The sequence below is a fragment of the Salmo salar genome, chromosome ssa13 (assembly GCF_905237065.1).
Source record: "Salmo salar chromosome ssa13, Ssal_v3.1, whole genome shotgun sequence".
NCBI classification, from domain to species: domain Eukaryota; kingdom Metazoa; phylum Chordata; class Actinopteri; order Salmoniformes; family Salmonidae; genus Salmo; species Salmo salar.
Genome location: NC_059454.1, coordinates 5,292,872 through 5,319,971, shown reverse-complemented (window position 1 = coordinate 5,319,971; position 27,100 = coordinate 5,292,872). Strand labels below are relative to the sequence as shown.

General features: G+C 43.4%; 1 protein-coding gene across 1 annotated transcript in view; it reads left to right on the top strand.

The window, feature by feature from the left end:
• LOC106566316 (putative uncharacterized protein DDB_G0290521) overlaps positions 1-27,100 on the top strand; it is an 86,969-nt gene that overhangs the window by 13,318 nt on the left and 46,551 nt on the right. Inside the window, exon 3 of the mRNA XM_045692828.1 lies at positions 5,888-5,914. Within this exon, the coding sequence (XP_045548784.1) occupies positions 5,888-5,914 (27 nt within the window). The remainder of the gene's footprint in view (positions 1-5,887; positions 5,915-27,100) is intronic.

Genomic DNA, 27,100 nt, shown 5'->3' with positions numbered 1-27,100 from the left:
TGAGATGTAGCATGGTGATGTAGCATGGTGATGTAGCTGGTGATGTAGCATGGTGATGTAGCATGGTGATGTAGCATGATGACGTAGCATGGTGACGTAGCATGGTGACGTAGCATGGTGAGATGTAGCATGGTGATGTAGCTGGTGATGTAGCATGGTGATGTAGCATGGTGACGTAGCATGGTGACGTAGCATGGTGAGATGTAGCATGGTGAGATGTAGCATGGTGATGTAGCTGGTGATGTAGCATGGTGATGTAGCCTGGTGATGTAGCATGGTGATGTAGCATGGTGACATAGCATGGTGACGTAGCATGGTGAGATGTAGCATGGTGAGATGTAGCATGGTGATGTAGCTGGTGATGTAGCATGGTGATGTAGCATGGTGACGTAGCATGGTGACGTAGCATGGTGAGATGTAGCATGGTGATATGTAGCATGGTGAGATGTAGCAGGTGATGTAGCATGGTGATGTAGCATGGTGATGTAGCATGGTGACGTAGCATGGTGAGATGTAGCATGGTGATGTAGCATGGTGATGTAGCTGGTGATGTAGCATGGTGAGATGTAGCATGGTGATGTAGCATGGTGATGTAGCTGGTGATGTAGCATGGTGATGTAGCATGGTGATGTAGCTGGTGATGTAGCATGGTGACGTAGCATGGTGAGATGTAGCATGGTGAGATGTAGCATGGTGATGTAGCATGGTGACGTAGCATGGTGACGTAGCATGGTGAGATGTAGCATGGTGAGATGTAGCATGGTGACGTAGCATGGTGACGTAGCATGGTGAGATGTAGCATGGTGAGATGTAGCATGGTGATGTAGCTGGTGATGTAGCATGGTGATGTAGCATGGTGATGTAGCATGGCGATGAAGTCGTTCTCACTACTCTGGAAAGTTAATAGGAATATGAGACCTGTCATACAGATTTCAAGACTGGCCAATCACGCATTTCACATTGTAAACAAACAAACATGGGCCACCGCTGCTTAATTAATATAGGGGAAACATTGCTTTCTCTGTTTCTGTCTCTGTCTCTCTCTTTCTCCCCTCTCTCTCTCTCCCCCCTCTCTGTCTGTCTGTCTGTCTGTCTGTCTGTCTGTCTGTCTGTCTGTCTGTCTGTCTGTCTGTCTGTCTGTCTGTCTGTCTCTTGATTGTTGCAAAATCCGACTTAAATTAACACTTTATTAGAGCTGATAGTGTGTAAAGCCTTGTTTGCATATTTATTTCCCAGGGTGCCTTTCTCGAGTGAATTTTATCTGTACCAGTAACACCCATGTTTGCTAGTGTTCTGAACAAACCGAGTTAAAAACTCACGGACAACTAGAAAAAAAGCTCAAACCAAGTTTATTCACCCACTGGGTCAAACAACTGCAGAGACAAAGACATGATTACACAAGCACATATATTTATAGACCTACTAGGCAGAGTCATCTCCTTACACATCTAGACAGCCAATACATCTCTGTTGCTAGGCAGGAAGTTAATTGGTTCCTCTCTCTAGTGTAGGCATGGCCCTGCTTGATGATAGAACCTTTGTGGGCGTGGAAGTATATGTGTGTGGGATAGAACTGTTCCTTCTCACTTCATGTGTCCTGACCTCGGGCCGAATTCTTCACTCCTCCCTAATCCTGTTCTATCTTATCAGTGACTGAAACTAGACTTGTTTGCCCTTTGACCCCCCCTCCTCCTTAGGAGCCATGAGATTTAACAATACCATGTTTTAACAGAATGTAAACTTTCTGCCTTCCCCCTTGTCTCACTCAGTAACTTTCCATACACCTAGTTGTTATCCACCCTCCATTGACCGCAACACATACATTCATTATACACGTAAAGTCATCAATACGTTCTAGTATGGTAACATGAATAAGTATATTTCAAACTAGAATCCAACACTAGTTACCGAGACATGATTATTTAGATTTTTTTCATCATCTTTGAAATGCAAGAGAATGGCCATAATGTATTATTACAGTTTAGGCACAATTTAGATTTAGATGTAGGTTAACCCTTAAACAGGTCTGGGTGATATTGATCCAGCTGTAGAGTGTTAGGTTAACCCTTAAACAGATCTGGGTGATATTGATCCAGCTGTAGAGTGTTAGGTTAGCCTATAAACAGATCTGGGTGATATTGATCCAGCTGTAGAGTGTTAGGTTAACCCTTAAACAGGTCTGGGTGATATTGATCCAGCTGTAGAGTGTTAGGTTAACCCTTAAATAGGTCTGGGTGATATTGATCCAGCTGTAGAGTGTTAGGTTAACCCTTAAACAGGTCTGGGTGATATTGATCCGGCTGTAGAGTGTTAGGTTAACCCTTAAACAGGTCTGGGTGATATTGATCCGGCTGTAGAGTGTTAGGTTAACCCTTAACAGGTCTGGGTGATATTGATCCAGCTGTAGAGTGTTAGGTTAACCCTTAAACAGGTCTGGGTGATATTGATCCAGCTGTAGAGTGTTAGGTTAACCCTTAAACAGGTCTGGGTCATATTGATCCAGCTGTGTAAACCTACTGAGGCTAGCTAGTAGCTGCCATACTTTTCCTCCACTGCAGTGCGCACACACAGACACACAGACACACACAGACAGACAGACAGACACAGACAGACAGACAGACACAGACAGACAGACAGACAGACAGACAGACAGACACACACACACACACACACACACACACACACACACACACACACACACACACACACACACACACACACACACACACGCACACACGCACACGCACACACACACACACACACACAGACACACATATTTCCTAGGAACCAAGCAAGTACTACATACTTAATCAGTAAAAAGTCACAAAATGTAATTATATAGAGAAGTACAAGTAAGTAAAAAAAACAGTGTATTACTATGTAAATACCTAGTAGGGTATTTACATGGGGTCTCAAAGTGTGATTTACAGATGTACTGCAGGGGGTCTCAAAGTGTGATTTACAGATGTACTGCAGGGGGTCTCCTCAGCCAGGTCTCAAAATATGATGATAATAATAATAATAATAATATACAAATCAAATTTTATTTATAAAGCCCTTCTTACATCAGCTGATATCTCAAAGTGCTGTACAGAAACCCAGCCTAAAACCCCAAAACAGTAAGCAATGCAGGTGTAGAAGCACAGCGGCTAGGAAAAACTCTCTAGAAAGTTGCCAGTTGCTAGTGAAAGTCTACACAGCCCTTTGCACAGTGTTTACATTTTACTGCCCCAACATTACATCTGAAAAGGGATTACGTTATTATTATTTTATCCTATGGATCTACACAAAACAATGGATATACAGTATGTTGCCCTAACAGTTGTGCAAAGTTTGGTAGAATCTTATTCAAAATAATTCACAGCCATAATGGCTGCCAAAGGTGCTTCCACCAAGTATAAACTCTGGAAATGTTCCAAGCTCAACGCTCTAACCACTAGGCTACCTGCCGTTTTCAAGTCTTGCTATAGATTTTCAAGACAATTTAAGTCAACATTTTTACTAGGCCACTCAGGAATATTCAGTGTCATCTTGGTAAGCAACTCCAGTGTGGATTTGGCCTTGTGTTTTAGGTTATTTCCCTGCTGAAAGGTGAATTAGTCTCCTAGTGTCTGTTGGAAAGCAGACTGAAACAGGTTTTCCTCTAGGATTTTGCCTGTTCTTAGCTCTATTCCGTTTCTTTTTATCCTAAAAAACTCCCTAGTCCTTGCCGATGACAAGCATACCCATAACATGATGCAGCCATCAGCATGCTTTAAAATATGAAGAGTGGTACTCAGTGATGTGTTGTTTTGGTCTTGACCCAAACATAACACTTTGTATTCAGGACATAAATTTCATTTCTTTGCCACATTCTTTGCAGTACTACTTTAGCGCCTAATTGCAATCAGGATGCATGTTTTGGAATATTTTTTATTCTGTACAGAATATTTGTATTTCTTTTTTTCACTCTGTCATTTAGGTTAGTATTGTGGAGTAATTACAATGTTGTTGATCCTTCCTAAGTTTTCTCCTATCACAGCCATTAAACTGTGTTAAAATCACCATTGGCCTCATAGTGAAATCCCTGAGCGGTTTCCTTCCTCTTCGGCAACTGAGTTAGGAAGGACGCCTGTATCTTTGTAGTGACTGGGTGTATAGATACAGTATCCAAAGCCTAATTAATAACTTCACCATTCTCAAAGGGATATATATTGTCAGCTTTTTTTTTTTACCCATCTACCAATAGGTGCCCTTCTTTGAAAACCATTGGAAAACCTCCCTGGTCTGCTCACTGCTGAACCAAAGGACCTTACAAATAAATGTGTGGGGTACAGAGATGGGGTAGCAATTTAAAAATCATGTTAAACACTATTATTGCTCACAGAGTGAGTCCATGCAACTTATTATGTGACTTCTTCAGCAACTTTTTAGGTTTGCGTTAACAAATGGGTTGAATACTTATTGACTCAAGACATTTCAGCCTTTTAATTAATTTGTAAACATTTCTAAAAACATAATTTCACTTTGACATTATGGGGTATTGTGAGTAAATCAATGACATCAAATCTCAATTTAATCGCTCAGGGCTCCAGCTGTACATTTGGTTTGCTAACTTACTAGCTAAGTGACTAGATGTCAACATCAAGCTTCTTGGTTACAGCAGAGATATTCAATCCCCTTTCTGGATCAAGATCCCTACTGCCAAAATTAATTTTGTTGCGTAAAACATTTTCTAAAGTTTGGAGAGAAAAAAAATAGCGGCCCTTGTGTGCACTGCCGGTAATACTGTATACCCCGGGTTGGTACAGGAACGGTATGATAATCTGGACAACAACCAACCCTAGAGGCTTCTAATCGAGACTGTAGAGTTGGGGTGCATCCACATAACAGCCTTTTCCCCATAGGACTCTGGTCAAAAGTAGTGCACTTATATAGGATAATAGTGTGCTGTTTTGGGACATCAACCTTTTTGTTACTCGTGTGGCTCAGTTGGTAGAGCATGGTGTTTGCAACGCCAGGGTTGTGGGTTCGATTCCCACGGGGGACCAGTACGGAGAAAAAAATGTATGAAATGTATGCATTCACTACTGTAAGTCGCTCTGGATAAGAGCGTCTGCTAAATGACTAAAATGTAAAATGTTACAATACTACAGTAAAGCGGGATATATCTACAAATGGATGTACAGTAAAGTACTGAACATATCAGTGACAGTGAATTGATGCTTGTGGTGCTTCAATAGAACGAGTGACTACGGATGCAGTTTCTGAACATGGTTACTTCATCATCCTCACTCATGTATGGATATGTGTGTCTATATGTAATTATATATGAAATACATTGTTAAGTGTTACTGACACACGGTCTCTGTCTTTCTTTTCTGTCTGTCTGTGTCTCACATTCTCTTTTTCTCTCTCTATCTCTTTCACTCTCTCTGTCTCTCTCTCGATCTCCCTCTCTGTCTCTCTCTCTCTGTCTCTCCCTGTATGTCTCTCTCTCTCTCTCTCTGTCTCTCTCTCTGTCCCTCTGTCTCTGTCTCTCTCTCTGTCTCTTTCTCTCTGTCTCTCTTTGTCTATCTCTGTCTCTCTCTCTCTCTGTCCCTCTGTCTCTCTTTGTCTATCTCTGTCTCTCTCTCTCTCTCTCTCTGTCCCTCTGTCTGTCTCTGTCCCTATCTCTCTCTCTGTCTCTCTTTCTCTGTCTCTCCCTGTATGTCTCTCTCTCTCTCTCTCTCTGTCTCTCTCTCTGTCTCTCTCTGTCCCTATCTCTGTCTCTCTCTCTCTCTGTCTCTCTCTCTCTGTCTCTCTCTCTCTGTCTCTCTCTCTCTCTGTCTCTCTCTCTCTCTGTCTCTCTCTCTGTCTCTCTCCTCTCTGTCTCTCTCTCTCTCTGTCACTCTCTCTCGCTCTTTAGGTCAGACGGAAACTTCAACAAAGACAGGTCGGTAACGTTTCATGTTTCACAAATGTTTGGGTTTTTCAGAAACCTCTTTATCCCCTCCCCATTGTCATGAAGCATTGTCATAGTCCAGTGAGACAAGGCAACACAATAGGAAGGGCTACCTTCATCACTGAGACATACCTGTGGATCACCTGGGAATCTCTGAAACGTAAAACTTTAATGTAGCCTAATTGAGTCTGCAGGTGAATATCTGGGCTAGTTGGCTAGCTAGCTTGTCTCTGTTTTAGCTTGTCTCTGCGTTAGCTTGTCTCTGCGTTAGCTTGTGTCTGCTTTAGCTTGTCTCTGCGTTAGCTTGTCTCTGCGTTAGCTTGTCTCTGCATTAGCTTGTCTCTGCTTTAGCTTGTCTCTGTTTTAGCTTGTCTCTGCTTTAGCTTGTCTCTGTTTTAGCTTGTCTCTGCGTTAGCTTGTCTCTGCTTTAGCTTGTCTCTGTTTTAGCTTGTCTCTGTTTTAGCTTGTCTCTGCATTAGCTTGTCTCTGCTTTAGCTTGTCTCTGTTTTAGCTTGTCTCTGCGTTAGCTTGTCTCTGCGTTAGCTTGTCTCTGTTTTAGCTTGTCTCTGCATTAGCTTGTCTCTGCATTAGCTTGTCTCTGTTTTAGCTTGTCTCTGCATTAGCTTGTCTCTGCATTAGCTTGTCTCTGTTTTAGCTTGTCTCTGTTTTAGCTTGTCTCTGCGTTAGCTTGTCTCTGTTTTAGCTTTTCTCTGCGTTAGCTTGTCTCTGTTTTAGCTTGTCTCTGTTTTGGCTTTTCTCTGCGTTAGCTTTACTCTGCGTTAGCTTGTCTCTGTTATAGCTTGTCTCTGTTTTAGCTTGTCTCTGTTTTAGCTTGTCTCTGCGTTAGCTTGTCTCTGCGTTAGCTTGTCTCTGCGTTAGCTTGTCTCTGCGTTAGCTTTGTCTCTGTGTTAGCTTTTCTCTGCGTTAGCTTGTCTCTGTTTTAGCTTGTCTCTGTTTTAGCTTGTCTCTGCGTTAGCTTGTCTCTGCATAAGCTTGTCTCTGCGTTAGCTTGTCTCTGCGTTAGCTTGTCTCTGTTTTAGCTTGTCTCTGTTTTAGCTTGTCTCTGCATTAGCTTTTCTTTGCTTTAGCTTGTCTCTGCGTTAGCTTGTCTCTGTTTTAGTTTGTCTCTGCGTTAGCTTGTCTCTGTGTTAGCTTGTCTCTGCTTTAGCTTGTCTCTGTTTTAGCTTGTCTCTGTTAGCTTGTCTCTGTTTTAGCTTGTCTCTGCGTTAGCTTGTCTCTGCTTTAGCTTGTCTCTGCGTTAGCTTGTCTCTGAGTTAGCTTGTCTCTGTGTTAGCTTGTCTCTGTTTTAGCTTGTCTCTGCGTTAGCTTGTCTCTGCGTTAGCTTGTCTCTGCGTTAGCTTTTCTCTGCATGGAGCCTCTTTATTTTTGGCAACAACATGAAAATGAGACGGGGTCAGAGAGGATAAATGCTGTGTTGTCGTGGAAACGCCTCGGATGAAGTGAATCGCCTCTGAAAACAGCTAATAGTTCACGGTACCTGCTGCCACAAGACTTGTTACACCTCAGTCTGTAGAAACTGGGATATGTTTCTCTATTCATGTTATGGGTTCAGTGGTTGACTATACTGATGGAATCCACATGTTGCTATGGGTTCAGTGGTTGACTATACTGATGGAATCCACATGTTGCTATGGGTTCAGTGGTTGACTATACTGATGGAATCCACATGTTGTTATGGGTTTACTGGTTGACTATACTGATGGAATCCACATGTTGTTATGGGTTCAGTGGTTGAATATACTGATGGAATCCACATGTTGTTATGGGTTCACTGGTTGACTATACTGATGGAATCCACATGTTGCTATGGGTTCAGTGGTTGACTATACTGATGGAATCCACAGGCCCACATTTTTTAGATATTCAATGAAGGTTATTGAACTAATGCATTTGATGTACCTGCAGTGTACCCAACAAGTCTCCAACGTTTGTCCATAAATGTCCAATTTCGAAGGTTAAGTTTAAGCATACATTCCTAATGCTTAAGGTAAGGGTTAAGGTTTAGGATAGGGATATGAATGGTTAAGGTAAGGGTTAAGGTTTGGTGTAGGGTTATGAATGGTTAAGGTAAGGGTTAAGGTCTGGGATAGGGTTATGAATGGTTAAGGTAAGAGTTAAGGTCTGGGATAGGGTTATGAATGGTTAAGGTAAGGGTTAAGGTCTGAGATAGGTTTATGAATGGTTAAGGTCTGGGATAGGGTTATGAATGGTTAAGCTCTGGGATAGGGTTATGAATGGTTAGGGTAAGGGTTAAGGTTTGGGATAGGGTTATGAATGGTTAAAGTTTGGGATAGGGTTATGAATGGTTAAGGTCTGGGATAAGGTTATGAATGGTTAAGGTAAGGGTTAAGGTAAGGGTTAAGGTCTGGGATAGGGTTATGAATGGTTAAGGTAAGGGTTAAGGTTTGGGATAGGGTTATGAATGGTTAGGTAAGGGTTAAGGTTTGGGATAGGGTTATGAATGGTTAAGGTAAGGGTTATGAATGGTTAAGGTAAGGGTTAAGGTTTGGGATAGGGATATGAATGGTTAAGGTAAGGGTTAAGGTTTGGGATAGGGTTATGAATGGTTAGGTAAGGGTTAAGGTTTGGGATAGGGTTATGAATGGTTAAGGTAAGGGTTATGAATGGTTAAGGTAAGGGTTAAGGTTTGGGATAGGGATATGAATGGTTAAGGTAAGGGTTAAGGTCTGGGATAGGGTTATGAATGGTTAAGGTAAGGGTTAAGGTCTGGGATAGGGTTATGAATGGTTAAGGTAAGGGTTAAGGTTTGGGATAGGGTTATGAATGGTTAAGGTAAGGGTTATCAATGGTTAAGGTAAGGGTTAAGGTCTGGGATAGGGTTATGAATGGTTAAGGTCTGGGTTAAGGTTTGGGATAGGGTTATGAATGGTTAAGGTAAGGGTTAAGGTCTGGGATAGGTTTATGAATGGTTAAGGTAAGGGTTAAGGTCTGGGATAGGGTTATGAATGGTTAAGGTCTGAGTTAAGGTTTGGGATAGGGTTATGAATGGTTAAGGTAAGGGTTATCAATGGTTAAGGTAAGGGTTAAGGTCTGGGATAGGGTTATCAAATCAAATCAAATTTATTTATATAGCCCTTCGTACATCAGCTGATATCTCAAAGTGCTGTACAGAAACCCAGCCTAAAACCCCAAACAGCAAGCAAAGCATGTGAAAGAAGCACGGTGGCTAGGAAAAACTCCATATGAAAAACTCCCTAGAAAGGCCAAAAACCTAGGAAGAAACCTAGAGAGGAACCAGGCCATGAGGGGTGGCCAGTCCTCTTCTGGCTGTGCAGGGTGGATATTATAACAGAACATGGTCAAGATGTTAAAATGTTCATAAATGACCAGCATGGTCAAATAATAATAATCATAGTAGTTGTCGAGGGTGCAACAAGCACGTCCGGTGAACAGGTCAGGGTTCCATAGCCGCAGGCAGAACAGTTGAAACTGGAGCAGCAGCACGGCCAGGTGGACTGGGGACAGCAAGGAGTCATCATACCAGGTAGTCCTGAGGCATGGTCCTAGGGCTCAGGTCCTCCGAGAGAAAGACAGAAAGAGAGAAAGACAGAAAGAGAGAATTAGAGAGAGCATATTTAAATTCACACAGGACACCGGATAAGACAAGAGAAATACTCCAGATGTAACAGACTGACCCTAGCCCCCCGACACATAAACTACTGCAGCATAAATACTGGAGGCTGAGACAGGAGGGATCAGAAGACACTGTGGCCCCATCCGATGATACCCCCGGACAGGGCCAAACAGGCAGGTTATGAATGGTTAAGGTCTGGGTTAAGGTTTGGGATAGGGTTATGAATGGTTAAGGTTTGGGATAGGGTTATGAATGGTTAATGTTTGGGATAGGGTTATGAATGGTTTGGTTCGATTGAATTCTATCATCTGGTTTCCTTTTTTAAGGCAATGTGAACATAAAGCTCCCCAGGTTCGCTTGTCATTATTCCAGCACCACACACTAGACTACTGCTCTACTGTTTCCCCTGTTATAACCCCTCACACTGGACTACTGTTATAACCCCTCACACTAGACTACTGCTCTACTGTTTCCCCTGTTATAACCCCTCACACTAGACTACTGCTCTACTGTTTCCCCTGTTATAACCCCTCACACTAGACTACTGTTATAACCCCTCACACTAGACTACTGCTCTACTGTTTCCCCTGTTATAAACCCTCACACCAGACTACTGTTATAACCCCTCACACTAGACTACTGCCATAAGCCCTCACACTAGACTACTGCCATAACCCCTCACACTAGACTACTGACATAACCCCTCACACTAGACTACTGACATAACCCCTCACACTAGACTACTGCTCTACTGTTTCCTCTGTTATAACCCCTCACACTAGACTACTGCTCTACTGTTTCCCTTGTTATAACGCCTCACACTAGACTACTGACATAACCCCTCACACTAGACTACTGTTATAACCCCTCACACTAGACTACTGTTATAACCCCTCACACTAGACTACTGCCATAACCCCTCACACTAGACTACTGTTATAACCCCTCACACTAGACTACTGACATAACCCCTCACACTAGACTACTGACATAACCCCTCACACTAGACTACTGTTATAACCCCTCACACTAGACTACTGTCATAACCCCTCACACTAGACTACTGCCATAACCCCTCACATCAGACTACTGACATAACCCCTCACACCAGACTACTGACATAACCCCTCACACCAGACTACTTACATAACCCCTCACACTAGACTACTGACATAACCCCTCACACTAGGCTACTGTTATAACCCCTCACACTAGACTACTGTTATAACCCCTCACACTAGACTACTGCTCTACTGTTTCCCCTGTTATAACCCCTCACACTAGACTACTGCTCTACTGTTTACCTTGTTATAACGCCTCACACTAGACTACTGACATAACCCCTCACACTAGACTACTGTCATAACCCCTCACACTAGACTACTGTTATAACCCCTCACGCTAGACTACTGTTATAACCCCTCACACTAGACTACTGACATAACCCCTCACACTAGACTACTGACATAACCCCTCACACTAGACTACTGACATAACACCTCACACTAGACTACTGACATAACACCTCACACTAGACTACTGTTATAACCCCTCACACTAGACTACTGACATAACCCCTCACACTAGACTACTGACATAACCCCTCACACTAGACTACTGTCATAACCCCTGACACTAGACTACTGTTATAACCCCTCACACTAGACTACTGACATAAACCCTCACACTAGACTACTGTCATAACCCCTCACACTAGGCTACTGTTATAACCCCTCACACTAGACTACTGTTATAACCCCTCACACTAGACTACTGCTCTACTGTTTCCCTTGTTATAACGCCTCACACTAGACTACTGTCATAACCCCTCACACTAGACTACTGTTATAACCCCTCACACTAGACTACTGCCATAACCCCTCACACTAGACTACTCTTATAACCCCTCACACTAGACTACTGACATAACCCCTCACACTAGACTACTGACATAACCCCTCACACTAGACTACTGTTATAACCCCTCACACTAGACTACTGTCATAACCCCTCACACTAGACTACTGCCATAACCCCTCACACCAGACTACTGACATAACCCCTCACACCAGACTACTTACATAACCCCTCACACTAGACTACTGACATAACCCCTCACACTAGGCTACTGTTATAACCCCTCACACTAGACTACTGTTATAACCCCTCACACTAGACTACTGCTCTACTGTTTCCCCTGTTATAACCCCTCACACTAGACTACTGCTCTACTGTTTCCCTTGTTATAACGCCTCACACTAGACTACTGACATAACCCCTCACACTAGACTACTGTCATAACCCCTCACACTAGACTACTGTTATAACCCCTCTCACTACAACTACTGTTATAACCCCTCTCACTAGACTACTGACATAACCCCTCACACTAGGCTACTGCCATAACCCCTCACACTAGACTACTGTCATAACCCCTCACACTAGACTACTGACATAACCCCTCACACTAGACTACTGTTATAACTGTCATAACCCCTCACACTAGGCTACTGCCATAACCCCTCACACTAGACTACTGTTATAACCCTTCACACTAGACTACTGACATAACCCCTCACACTAGACTACTGACATAACCGCTCACACTAGACTACTGTTATAACCCCTCACACTAGACTACTGATATAACCCCTCACACTAGACTACTGACATAACCCCTCACACTAGACTACTGTTATAACCCCTCACACTAGACTATTGACATAACCCCTCACACTAGACTACTGACATAACCCCTCACACTAGACTACTGATATAACCCCTCACACTAGACTACTGTTATAACCCCTCACACTAGACTACTGACATAACCCCTCACACTAGACTACTGTTATAACCCCTCACACTAGACTACTGATATAACCCCTCACACTAGACTACTGACATAACCCCTCACACTAGTCTACTGACATAACCCCTCACACTAGACTACTGATATAACCCCTCACACTAGACTACTGTTATAACCCCTCACACTAGACTACTGACATAACCCCTCACACTAGACTACTGTTATAACCCCTCACACTAGACTACTGATATAACCCCTCACACTAGACTACTGACATAACCCCTCACACTAGACTACTGTTATAACCCCTCACACTAGACTACTGCCGTAACACCTCACACTAGACTACTGACATAACCCCTCACACCAGACTACTGTTATAACCCCTCACATTAGACTGCTGACATAACCCCTCACACTAGACTACTGTTATAACCCCTCACACTAGACTGCTGACATAACCCCTCACACTAGACTACTGACATAACCCCTCACACTAGACTACTGACATAACCCCTCACACTAGACTACTGACATAACCCCTCACACTAGACTACTGTTATAACCCCTCACACTAGACTACTGACATAACCCCTCACACTAGACTACTGACATAACACCTCACACTAGACTACTGACATAACCCCTCATTGTAATATATATACAGTTGTATATATCATTCTAATATATCTACAGCTGTACATATCATTCTAGTATATATACTGCTTTACATATCTTTCTAATATATCTACTGCTGTACATATCATTCTAATATATCTACAGCTGTACATATCATTCTAGTATATATACTGCTGTACATATCATTCTAGTATATATACTGCTGTACATATCATTCTAATATATATACTGCTGTACATATCATTCTAATATATCTACTGCTGTACGTATCATTCTAGTATATATACTGCTGTACATATCAATATAATATATATACTGCTGTACATATTATTCTAATATATCTACCGCTTTACATATCATTCTTAGTATATGTTATTTTTGGATTGTTAATTGGATTACTGTTACAGTTCTATTTGGGGTTGTTAATTAGATTACTGTTACAGTTCTATTTGGGTTGTTAATTGGATTACTGTTACAGTTCTATTTGGGTTGTTAATTGGATTACTGTTACAGTTCTATTTGGGTTGTTAATTGGATTTCGTTCCGACATTTCTTGATTGACATTTTACTGCATTGTTAGGACCTGGTAACGTAATAATTTCCCTGCACCCACTATAACATATGCTAAACTGTGTTCGCGACCAATTTTTATTTATTTCATTTGATGCTGCAGTGTAAAGGGAGAAAGACAACCCACTTTCGTCTCATGTCTCTTCCTCCCTACTGTACCATACCGTAGCTGCAGGACGTAAAGTAGGATAGCAGTGATATAGTGTCCTGTCTCCTCCCTACTGTACCATACCGTAGCTGCAGGACTTACAGTAGGATAGCAGTGAAATAGTGTCCTGTCTCTTCCTCCCTACTGTACCATACCGTAGCTGCAGGACGTACAGTAGGATAACAGTGATATAGTGTCCTGTTTCTTCATCCCTACTGTACCATACCGTAGCTGCAGGACTTACAGTAGGATAACAGTGATATAGTGTCCTGTCTCCTCCCTACTGTACCATACCGTAGCTGCAGGACATACAGTAGGATAGCAGTGATATAGTGTCCTGTCTCTTCCACCCTACTGTACAATACCGTAGCTGCAGGACGTACAGTAGGATAGCAGTGATATAGTGTCCTGTCTGTTCCTCCCTACTGTACTATACCGTAGCTGCAGGACGTACAGTAGGATAGCAGTGATATAGTGTCCTGTCTGTTCCTCCCTACTGTACTATACCGTAGCTGCAGGACGTACAGTAGGATAGCAGTGATATAGTGTCCTGTCTCTTCCACCCTACTTTACCATACCGTAGCTGCAGGACGTACAGTAGGATAGCAGTGATATAGTGTCCTGTCTCTTCCTCCCTACTGTACAATACCGTAGCTGCAGGACGTACAGTAGGATAGCAGTGATATAGTGTCCTGTCTGTTCCTCCCTACTGTACTATACCGTAGCTGCAGGACGTACAGTAGGATAGCAGTGATATAGTGTCCTGTCTCCTCCCTATTGTACCATACCGTAGCTGCAGGACATACAGTAGGATAGCAGTGATATCGTGTCCTGTCTGTTCCTCCCTACTGTACCATACCGTAGCTGCAGGACTTACAGTAGGATAGCAGTGATATAGTGTCCTGTCTCCTCCCTATTGTACCATACCGTAGCTGCAGGACATACAGTAGGATAGCAGTGATATAGTGTCCTGTCTCCTCCCTACTGTACCATACCGTAGCTGCAGGACATACAGTAGGATAGCAGTGATATAGTGTCCTGTCTCCTCCCTACTGTACCATACCGTAGCTGCAGGACTTACAGTAGGATAGCAGTGATATAGTGTCCTGTCTCTTCCTCCCTACTGTACCATACCGTAGCTGCAGGACGTACAGTAGGATAGCAGTGATATAGTGTCCTGTCTCCTCCCTACTGTACCATACCGTAGCTGCAGGACATACAGTAGGATAGCAGTGATATCGTGTCCTGTCTGTTCCTCCCTACTGTACCATACCGTAGCTGCAGGACTTACAGTAGGATAACAGTGATATAGTGTCCTGTCTCTTCCTCCCTACTGTACCATACCGTAGCTGCAGGACTTACAGTAGGATAGCAGTGATATAGTGTCCTGTCTGTTCCTCCCTACTGTACCATACTGTAGCTGCAGGACGTACAGTAGGATAACAGTGATATAGTGTCCTGTCTCTTCCTCCCTACTGTACCATACCGTAGCTGCAGGACATACAGTAGGATAACAGTGATATAGTGTCCTGTCTCCTCCCTACTGTACCATACCGTAGCTGCAGGACGTACAGTAGGATAACAGTGATATAGTGTCCTGTCTCTTCCTCCCTACTGTACCATACCGTAGCTGCAGGACGTACAGTAGGATAACAGTGATATAGTGTCCTGTCTCTTCCTCCCTACTGTACCATACCGTAGCTGCAGGACGTACAGTAGGATAACAGTGATATAGTGTCCTGTCTCTTCCTCCCTACTGTACCATACCGTAGCTGCAGGACGTACAGTAGGATAACAGTGATATAGTGTCCTGTCTCTTCCTCCCTACTGTACCATACCGTAGCTGCAGGACATACAGTAGGATAACAGTGATATAGTGTCCTGTCTCTTCAGTGTGTGTGTGTCTTATGTGATATTAATAGTAGTATGATAAATTACCTCCCTGGGTGGAGTAGGCTGCTTTCACAACCACTGGGTCCACACTACTGGTGTGTGTGTGTGTGTGTGTGTGTGTGTGTGTGTGTGTGTGTGTGTGTGTGTGTGTGTGTGTGTGTGTGTGTGTGTGTGTGTGTGTGTGTGTGTGTGTGTGTGTGTGGCAGAGAGAGAGAGAGAGAGAGAAAGTACAAGCATGAGTGTAAAGGTGTGTAAGGACCAGCATGGTGAAAAAGAACATTCAATCAGCTGTGAGCAACTGTTTGTGTGCAACAGTATTGCTTCCGCCTGACATCAGCTACGTGTGTGTGTGTGCTGAGCTCCATGCTAGATCTATTTAAAACCCAACACATGCCAGCTAAACACCCCATGCCTCTGTTACTGTGGCAACTAACTACTTTCTTCGTTTGCTAGCGTTTGCTCCGTTTAGCTCATGCATCGTGAATTCACCTTAGTTACAGAAATTACTGCGTTCGTGAAAAGACTATAATTTGTTTATTGGTCATCAGTCGGAATCAAGACTATTTGTAACCACATTTACTTTGAGGACAATCGGTTTTATGTTAATAAACTGGACACGATGGTGTTAGTAAGATAAAGAGGATTAAAGTTACAGAGCATTATGGGTACTGTTACAGAGCATTATGGGTACTGTTACAGAGCATTATGGGTACTGTTACAGAGTATTATAGGTACTGTTCAGAGTATTATGGGTACTGTTCAGAGTATTATGGGTACTGTTACAGAGCATTATGGGTACTGTAACAGAGCATTATGGGTACTGTTACAGAGCATTATGGGTACTGTAACAGAGCATTATGGGTACTGTAACAGAGCATTATGGGTACTGTTACAGAGCATTATGGGTACGGTAACAGAGCATTATGGGTACTGTAACAGAGCATTATGGGTACTGTAACAGAGCATTATGGGTACTGTAACATAGTATTATGGGTACTGTTACAGAGCATTATGGGTACTGTTACAGAGCATTATGGGTACTGTTACAGAGTATTATGGGTACTGTAACAGAGCATTATGGGTACTGTTACAGAGCATTATGGGTACTGTTACAGAGCATTATGGGTACTGTTACAGAGTATTATGGGTACTGTAACAGAGCATTATGGGTACTGTTGCAGAGCATTATGGGTACTGTAATAGAGTATTACATGGCTTGGTTTTTGCTCTGACGTGCACTGTCAACTGTGGGACCTTATATAGACAGGTGTGTGTCTTTCCAAATCATGTCCAATCAATTGAATTTACCACAGGTGGACTCCAATCAAGTTGTAGAAACATCTCAAGGATGATCAATGGAAACAGGATGCACCTGAGCTCAATTTCTAGTCCCTTAGCAAAGAGTCTGAATACTTATTTAAATAAGGCATTTATGCATTTTATTTTTTATAAATGTGTACATTTTCTAAAAACCTGTTTTCGCTTTGTCATGATGGGGTATTGGGTTGTCATTATGGGGTATTGTGTGTAGATTGATGAGGAAATATTTTTAATCAATCCATTTTAGAATAAGGCTGTAACGTAATAAAATGTGGGAAAATATAAGGCGTCTGAATATTTTCCCAAGGCACTGTATGTAGACACCCCTTCAAATGAGTGGATTCTGCTATTTCAGCGACATCCGTTGCTGACTGGTATATAAAATCGAGCACACAACCATGCAATCTCCCATGACAAACATTGGCAGTAGAATAGCCTTACTGAAGAAAACCATTAATCTAGAGGCGACGGGGGGAGGGGAGCAACATTTTAGAGTGGTCAAAACCATTCATCTAGAGGGGACGGGAGGAGGGAAGCAACATTTTAGAGTGGTCAAAACCATTCATGTTAAGGCAAAGGGGATGGGTGCAAAATGCAATCTGTAAATTTGTATGTAATATATAAAATTGATAAATCTATTTTTAATACAGACTAGCTCAAAACATTACTAGTAATTGAAAATGAAAAATTACCCAATGGATCATTATAATTTTCTGGTAAAAAAAAAAGTGGTGTGGGATTATTTAAGATACTCTTTGAAGAGGTTGGGTTTCAGATGTTCTCGGAAGATGGGCAGGGACTCTGCTGTTCTAGCTTCAGGGAGTTAGATAGTTCCACAATTGGAGTGCCAGGACACAGAGGATCTTCGACTGGGCTGAGTGGCGGGAGTTTCCCTCCGATAAGAGTTGGAGTGACAAGAGACATAGTACTCGGGTTGGGGTGTAGGGTTTGAGCAGAGCCTGAAGGTAGGGAGATGACAAGTGCCTGGATTAGAACCTGTGCTGCTTCCTGTGTGAGGATAGGGTCGTACTCTAATGTACTAATGGGTGTTATAGAGCATGAACCCTGTAGGAGCGAGTCACTGCTTCAATGTTTGCAGAGAACGACAGGGTGTTGTCCAGGGTCACGCCAAGGTTCTTTGTGCTCTGGAAGGGGGACACCGTGGAGTTATCAACCTTCATGGAGAGGTCTTGGAGAGGGTAAGCCTTCCCCGGTAGGCAGAACAGCTCGAGGTTGAGCTTGAGGTGGTTGGCCGACAAACAAGCTGAGATATCTGCCAGGCACGCAGAGATGCTTGTTTTGCTACCTGGATGTCAGAAGGGGGAAAGGAGAAAAGTAGTTGAGTAGGAGAGACCATGTGAGGATAGGACGAAGCTGAGTGACTTGGTGTATAGCGAGAATAGGAGAGGGCCTAGAACCGAGCACTGGGGGACACCAGTAGTGTGAGTACGTGGTGCAGACACAGATCCTCTCCACGACACCTGATAGATGCGACCTGCCAGGTAGGTTGCCAGGTGGGATGCAATCCAAGAGTGTGCATAGCCTTAGCCATCCCGGCCCTGAGAGCCAGGAGAGGAGGATCTGATCGTTCAAGGTGTCGAATGCAGTGGATAGATCTAGGAGGATGAGACCTGAGGAGAGAGAGAGAGAGAGAGAGTCAGCTTTGGCAGTTTGGCGAGCATCCGTGACACAGAGAAGAGAGAGTCAGCTTTGGCAGTTCGGCGAGCATCCGTGACACAGACAAGAACAGTCTCGGTTGAGTGACCCTCCTTGAAGCCTGACTGGTTAAGGGTCCAGAAGATGGTTCTGAGAGAGATAGCCAGAGAATTGGTCAGAGAGTTGGTCAGAGAGACCGAAGTGTTTTGGAAAGATAATAAAGAAGGGATACAGGTCTGTAGTTTTTGACGTCAGCGGAGTCGAGTGTTGGTTTCTTGAGGAGGGGAGCGACTCGGGCCATTTTGAAGTCAGAGGGATCCAGTGGTCAGGGATGAGTTGAGGGACATCAGGAATGGTAGGTCTCCAGAGATGGTCTGGAGGAGGGGAAGAGGGGATAGGGTCAAGCGGCCAGACCTCACTAGTCACAGGATTTCATCTGGAGAGAGAGGGGAGAAAGAGGTCAAGGCGTAGGGTAGTTCTGTGTGAGTGAGACCAGTGGACTCAATAGGCTGAATGAATGAGGAGCGGAGCAGATGGCGTCAACCTTCTTCTCAAAGTGGTTGACAATATCGTCCGCAGAGAGGCAGGGGGGGAAAGGGTGGGGGATTAAGGAGGGTGGAAAAAGAGGGTTAGAAGCAGAAGCTTGAAAATGTAGAGTGGTAGAAAGTGGCTTTCGCAGCGGATACAGAGGAAGAGAAGGAAGAGTAAAGGATGGTAGGTTCCCCAGAACTTTAGTTTTTCCTCAGCTGCCCACAGCCCTTTTAGCTCGCAATGAGTCACTTAGCTCGCAATGAGCCACGGAGCACGAGGGGAGGGTTACCTCATCACATGACCATGACCGACTCATGTCCGCTACATGTCCGCCCCTTTGACCTCCTCCCCATATTGGGCAGTATTGTAACACGCAGGATGTGAACCTGGGTTTCCCACGGGAGAAACAAACATCTTAGACCATTTAGACCAACAGGAAACTCCTTTTAGACCAACAAGAAACTCCTTTTAGACCAACAGGAAACTCCTTTTTGACCAACAGGAAACTCCTTTTCGACCAACAGGAAACTCCTTTTCGACCAACAGGAAACTCCTTTTCGACCAACAGGAAACTCCTTTTAGACCAACAGGAAACTCCTTTTAGACCAAGAGGAAACAACCTTCTAGACCAACAGGAAACTCCTTTTAGACCAAGAGGAAACAACCTTCTAGACCAACAGGAAACTCCTTTTAGACCAACAGGAAACAACCTTTTCGACCAAGAGGAAACAACCTTTTAGACCAAGAGGAAACTCCTTTTAGACCAACAGGAAACTCCTTTTAGACCAACAGGAAACTCCTTTTAGACCAACAGGAAACTCCTTTTAGACCAAGAGGAAACAACCTTCTAGACCAACAGGAAACTCTTTTTAGACCAAGAGGAAATAACCTTCTAGACCAACAGGAAACTCCTTTTAGACCAACAGGAAACTCCTTTTAGACCAACAGGAAACTCCTTTTAGACCAACAGGAAACTCCTTTTAGATCAACAGGAAACAACCTTTTAGACCAAGAGGAAACAACCTTTTAGACCAACAGGAAACTCCTTTTAGACCAACAGGAAACTCCTTTTAGACCAACAGGAAACAACCTTTTAGACCAAGAGGAAACAACCTTTTAGACCAACAGGAAACTCCTTTTAGACCAACAGGAAACTCCTTTTAGACCAACAGGAAAGTCCTTTTAGACCAACAGGAAACTCCTTTTCGACCAAGAGGTAACAACCTTTAGACCAAGAGGTAACTCCTTTTTCAGCTTTAGGGACTTCATGGAGAAAGTTACTTAAGATGTTTTGTTTAGCCGGGAATGGGCTAAGAGGGATATTCTAAAATGAACAATATTATTGAACATGATTATCCTGTAATTGGATAGGATAACTCCCCCCACGACACACATTTTTGATCTAGCTCTGCGCTAACACTCTGCCCTAAGAATTGCAATATGGACCATCCTCCTTGCATTTCCCACCCATAGCTTGGCAAGGCTGAAAGCGGCAGGTTGAAAGCGGCAGGTTGAAAGCGGCAGGCTGAAAGCAGGCAGGTTGAAAGCAGCAGGCTGAAAGCAGTATGTTGAAAGCGGCAGGTTGAAAGCAGCAGGCTGAAAGCAGGCAGGTTGAAAGCAGAAGGCTGAAAGCAGGCAGGTTGAAAGCAGGCAGGTTGAAAGCAGCAGGCTGAAAGCAGTAGGTTGAAAGCAGCAGGCTGAAAGCAGGCAGGTTGAAAGCGGCAGGCTGAAAGGCTGAAAGCAGGCAGGCTGAAAGCAGCAGGCTAAAAGCAGCAGGCTGAAAGCAGCAGGCTGAAAGCAGGCAGGCTGAAAGCAGTAGGTTGAAAGCAGGCAGGCTGAAAGCGGCAGGTTGAAAGCGGCCGGCTGAAAGCGGCAGGCTGAAAGCGGCAGGCTGAAAGCGGCAGGCTGAAAGCGGCAGGTTGAAAGCGGCAGGCTGAAAGCGGCAGGCTGAAAGCGGCAGGTTGAAAGCGGCAGGCTGAAAGCAGCAGGCTGAAAGCAGCAGGTTGAAAGCAGGCAGGCTGAAAGCAGTAGGTTGAAAGCAGCAGGCTGAAAGCAGCAGTTTGAAAGCAGCAGGTTGAAAGCAGGCAGGCTGAAAGCTGGCAGGCTGAAAGCGGCAGGTTGAAAGCGGCAGGCTGAAAGCAGGCAGGCTGAAAGCGGCAGGTTGAAAGCGGCCGGCTGAAAGCGGCAGGCTGAAAGCGGCAGGCTGAAAGCGGCAGGTTGAAAGCGGCCGGCTGAAAGCGGCCGGCTGAAAGCAGCAGGCTAAAAGCAGGCAGGCTGAAAGCAGCAGGCTGAAAGCAGCAGGCTGAAAGCAGGCAGGCTGAAAGCAGCAGGCTGAAAGCAGCAGGCTGAAAGCAGGCAGGTTGAAAGCAGGCAGGCTGAAAGCAGCAGGCTGAAAGCCTCCCAGAAATAGACAGCATACTTATATCATCCCTCTATCTGTCTCTCTCTCTCTCCTTCGCTCTCTCTCTGTCTTTTTCTCTCTCCCTCCCCCTCTCTCTCTCTCTCTGTGGGCTCAGTAGAAGAATGGTTGCTGTGGGAACACGGTGAGTTATCACAAGTGCTTACGTGAAGAACCGTGTGGGCGAGATGGGAAGAGAGAGGAGGTAGAGAGGAGAGAGAGAGAGAGAGAGAGAGAGGGGAAAGAGGAAGGAGAGAGGAAAGAGAGAGAGACACAGAGAGAGAGAGAGAGACCGAGAGCGTCAGGAAGAGAGAGAGAGAGAGAGAGAACGGGAGATAGAGAGAGAGTGAGAGAGTGATGTGTGAGAATCGTTGAAGCTGCAGAGAGAGAGAAATATGAGATATCTCCCAACATGATGATCCCACTAATCTGAACCCACATACTGAGCTGCTATCTACTACACTACTCTCTCTGGGAAGACTGGCAGAGAGACATCCCACTAATCTGTACCCACATACTGAGCTGCTATCTACTACACTACTCTCTCTGGGAAGACTGGCAGAGAGACATCCCACTAATCTGTACCCACATACTGAGCTGCTATCTACTACACTACTCTCTCTGGGAAGACTGGCAGAGAGACATCCCACTAATCTGAACCCACATACTGAGCTGCTATCTACTACACTACTCTCTCTGGGAAGACTGGCAGAGAGACATCCCACTAATCTGAACCCACATACGAGCTGCTATCTACTACGCTACTCTCTCTGGGAAGACTGGCAGAGAGACATCCCACTAATCTGAACCCACATACTGAGCTGCTATCTACTACACTACTCTCTCTGGGAAGACTGGCAGAGAGAGATCCCACTAATCTGAACCCACATACTGAGCTGCTATCTACTACACTACTCTCTCTGGGAAGACTGGCAGAGAGACATTCTACTAATCTGAACCCACATACTGAGCTGCTATCTACTACACTACTCTCTCTGGGAAGACTGGCAGAGAGACATCCCACTAATCTGAACCCACATACTGAGCTGCTATCTACTACACTACTCTCTCTGGGAAGACTGGCAGAGAGACATCCCACTAATCTGTACCCACATACTGAGCTGCTATCTACTACACTACTCTCTCTGGGAAGACTGGCAGAGAGACATCCCACTAATCTGAACCCACATACTGAGCTGCTATCTACTACACTACTCTCTCTGGGAAGACTGGCAGAGTGACATCCCACTAATCTGAACCCACATACTGAGCTGCTATCTACTACACTACTCTCTCTGGGAAGACTGGCAGAGAGAGATCCCACTAATCTGTACCCACATACTGAGCTGCTATCTACTACACTACTCTCTCTGGGAAGACTGGCAGAGAGACATCCCACTAATCTGTACCCACATACTGAGCTGCTATCTACTACACTACTCTCTCTGGGAAGACTGGCAGAGAGACATCCCACTAATCTGAACCCACATACTGAGCTGCTATCTACTACACTACTCTCTCTGGGAAGACTGGCAGAGAGAGATCCCACTAATCTGTACCCACATACTGAGCTGCTATCTACTACACTACTCTCTCTGGGAAGACTGGCAGAGAGACATCCCACTAATCTGAACCCACATACTGAGCTGCTATCTACTACACTACTCTCTCTGGGAAGACTGGCAGAGAGAGATGAGAGAGAGAGAGAGCTATGAGAGGGAGAAGGAGAGAGAGAGATGGAGAGATGGAGAGATGAGAGGGTGAAGGAGAGAGATATGAGAGGGTGAAGGAGAGAGAGAGATGAGAGAGAGATGAGTGGGTGACAGGGGGAGAGAGAAAGAGAGATGGAGAGATGAGAGGGTGAAGGAGAGAGAGAGATATGAGTGGGTGAAGGAGAGAGAGATGAGAGGGTGAAGGAGAGAGATGAACGGATGAAGGAGGGAGAGAGAGAGAGATATGAGAGGATGAAGGAGAGAGAGAGAAATGAAAGGATGAAGGAGGGAGAGAGAGAGAGTATGCAAAGCTGTCATCAAGGCCAAGGGTGGCAATTTGACGAATCTCAAATATAAAATATATTTTGATTTGTTTAACACTTTTTTGGTTACTACATGATTCCATATGTGCTATTTCATAGTTTTGACGTCTTCACTATTATTCTGCAATGTAGAAAATAGTCAAATTAAGAAAAACCCTTGAATGAGTAGGTGTTTTTAAAACTTTTGACAGGTAGTGTCAGGCCTGTGTTGTTTTTGGGAGAGCAAAACAACAATAACTATAGCAGGTATTGAACCCTGGCCAATTAATTAATTACTGGCCAATTAATTCATTACTGGCCAATGAATTACTAGTCTGATGCACTAACCTCAACCTTAGTGCATTTTGAAACATCTAAATGTCTTATGTAACAGTGCGATTGAACAGCCTTGGAGAATCTTCCACATCCTGCGAAGAGATTACATCATAACCCTCGCGGTTACCAAATATGGCCGACCACCTCGATTCGGTCTTATGTTGCAAAATTTGAATGAAATTTTTTTTTTTTTTACATTAGATTAAAAAAAGTAGAAACTTGATAAACTTGTAACCATATTGTTTTTTATTTTTTAGAAAATGGCCCTTGAATATTTTGGTACACCTAGTGGACAGCTCTAACACTCATTCAGTATAAATCACACCCTCTTAAACCTTAACCCCAACCCATCTCTTTAAGGATTCACACTTGAGGCCATGTGCTAAATGGAGTGAGTAGAGTAGTGTAGTAAACAACCAAAGATTACAAGACTAAAAGTGGTAAAAGTAGTAGCCTACAATAAGAATCCTAATCTTTGGTGCGGGTTATGACCTTTGGTGCGGGTCATGTTGTTCTTTACATTAACGTCTCTGGTAAACACACACTATATCAAATAAAATAAACATTTATTTGTCACATGCACAGGATACAGAAGGTGTAAACGGTACAATTAAATGGTTACTTGCATATTTGCACAGTAACAATATCAAAAATAGAAAGTATCCAGATAAAAATGTGTTATGATTACAAGATGATTGCCCCCCTAAAGACACATCTAGCTAAGTGGATGGGTCACTATTATCTAGACATGTTGATGTAATACAATAGATGGCTGTAATCACATCTAGCTAAGTGGATGGGTCACTATTATCTAGACATGTTGATGTAATACAATAGATGGCTGTAATCACATCTAGCTAAGTGGATGGGTCTCTATCATCTAGACATGTTGATGTAATACTATAGATGGCTGTAATCACATCTAGCTAAGTGGATGGGTCTCTATTATCTAGACATGTTGATGTAATACTATAGATGGCTGTAATCACATCTAGCTAAGTGGATGGGTCTCTATCATCTAGACATGTTCATGTAATACTATAGATGGCTGTAATCACATCTAGCTAAGTGGATGGGTCACTATTATCTAGACATGTTGATGTAATACTATAGATGGCTGTAATCACCCCCCATCTAGCTAAGTGGATGGGTCTCTATTATCTAGACATGTTGATGTAATACAATAGATGGCTGTAATCACCCCCCAGCCACATCTAGCTAAGTGGATGGGTCACTATCATCTAGACATGTTCATGTAATACTATAGATGGCTGTAATCACATCTAGCTAAGTGGATGGGTCACTATTATCTAGACATGTTGATGTAATACTATAGATGGCTGTAATCACCCCCCATCTAGCTAAGTGGATGGGTCTCTATTATCTAGACATGTTGATGTAAAACTATAGATGGCTGTAATCACATCTAGCTAAGTGAATGGGTCACTATTATCTAGACATGTTCATGTAATACTATAGATGGCTGTAATCACATCTAACTAAGTGGATGGGTCACTATTATCTAGACATGTTGATGTAATACTATAGATGGCTGTGATCACATCTAGCTAAGTGGATGGGTCACTATTATCTAGACATGTTGATGTAATACAATAGATGGCTGTAATCACCCCCCAGCCACATCTAGCTAAGTGGATGGGTCACTATTATCTAGACATGTTGATGTAATACTATAGATGGCTGTAATCACATCTAGCTAAGTGGATGGGTCACTATTATCTAGACATGTTCATGTAATACTATAGATGGCTGTAATCACATCTAACTAAGTGGATGGGTCACTATTATCTAGACATGTTGATGTAATACTATAGATGGCTGTAATCACATCTAGCTAAGTGGATGGGTCACTATTATCTAGACATGTTCATGTAATACTATAGATGGCTGTAATCACATCTAACTAAGTGGATGGGTCTCTATTATCTAGACATGTTGATGTAATACAATAGATGGCTGTAATCACCCCCCAGCCACATCTAGCTAAGTGGATGGGTCACTATTATCTAGACATGTTGATGTAATACTATAGATGGCTGTAATCACCCCCCAGCCACATCTAGCTAAGTGGATGGGTCTCTATTATCTAGACTTGTTCATGTAATACTATAGATGGCTGTAATCACATCTAGCTAAGTGGATGGGTCACTATTATCTAGACATGTTGATGTAATACTATAGATGGCTGTAATCACCCCCCAGCCACATCTAGCTAAGTGGATGGGTCTCTATTATCTAGACATGTTGATGTAATACTATAGATGGCTGTAATCACATCTAGCTAAGTGGATGGGTCACTATTATCTAGACATGTTGATGTAATACTATAGATGGCTGTAATCACATCTAGCTAAGTGGATGGGTCTATTATCTAGACATGTTGGTGTAATACTATAGATGGCTGTAATCACATCTAGCTAAGTGGATGGGTCTCTATTATCTAGACATGTTCATGTAATACTATAGATGGCTGTAATCACCCCCCAGCCACATCTAGCTAAGTGGATGGGTTTCTATTATCTAGACATGTTGATGTAATACAATAGATGGCTGTAATCACATCTAGCTAAGTGGATGGGTCTCTATCATCTACACATGTTGATGTAATACTATAGATGGCTGTAATCACATCTAGCTAAGTGGATGGGTCTCTATTATCTAGACATGTTGATGTAATACTATAGATGGCTGTAATCACATCTAGCTAAGTGGATGGGTCACTATTATCTAGACATGTTGATGTAATACTATAGATGGCTGTAATCACATCTAGCTAAGTGGATGGGTCACTATTATCTAGACATGTTGATGTAATACTATAGATGGCTGTAATCACATCTAGCTAAGTGGATGGGTCTCTATTATCTAGACATGTTGATGTAAAACTATAGATGGCTGTAATCACATCTAGCTAAGTGGATGGGTCACTATTATCTAGACATGTTCATGTAATACTATAGATGGCTGTAATCACATCTAACTAAGTGGATGGGTCACTATTATCTAGACATGTTGATGTAATACTATAGATGGCTCTAATCACCCCCCAGCCACATCTAGCTAAGTGGATGGGTCTCTATTATCTAGACATGTTGATGTAATACTATAGATGGCTGTAATCACATCTAGCTAAGTGGATGGGTCACTATTATCTAGACATGTTGATGTAATACAATAGATGGCTGTAATCACATCTAGCTAAGTGGATGGGTCTCTATCATCT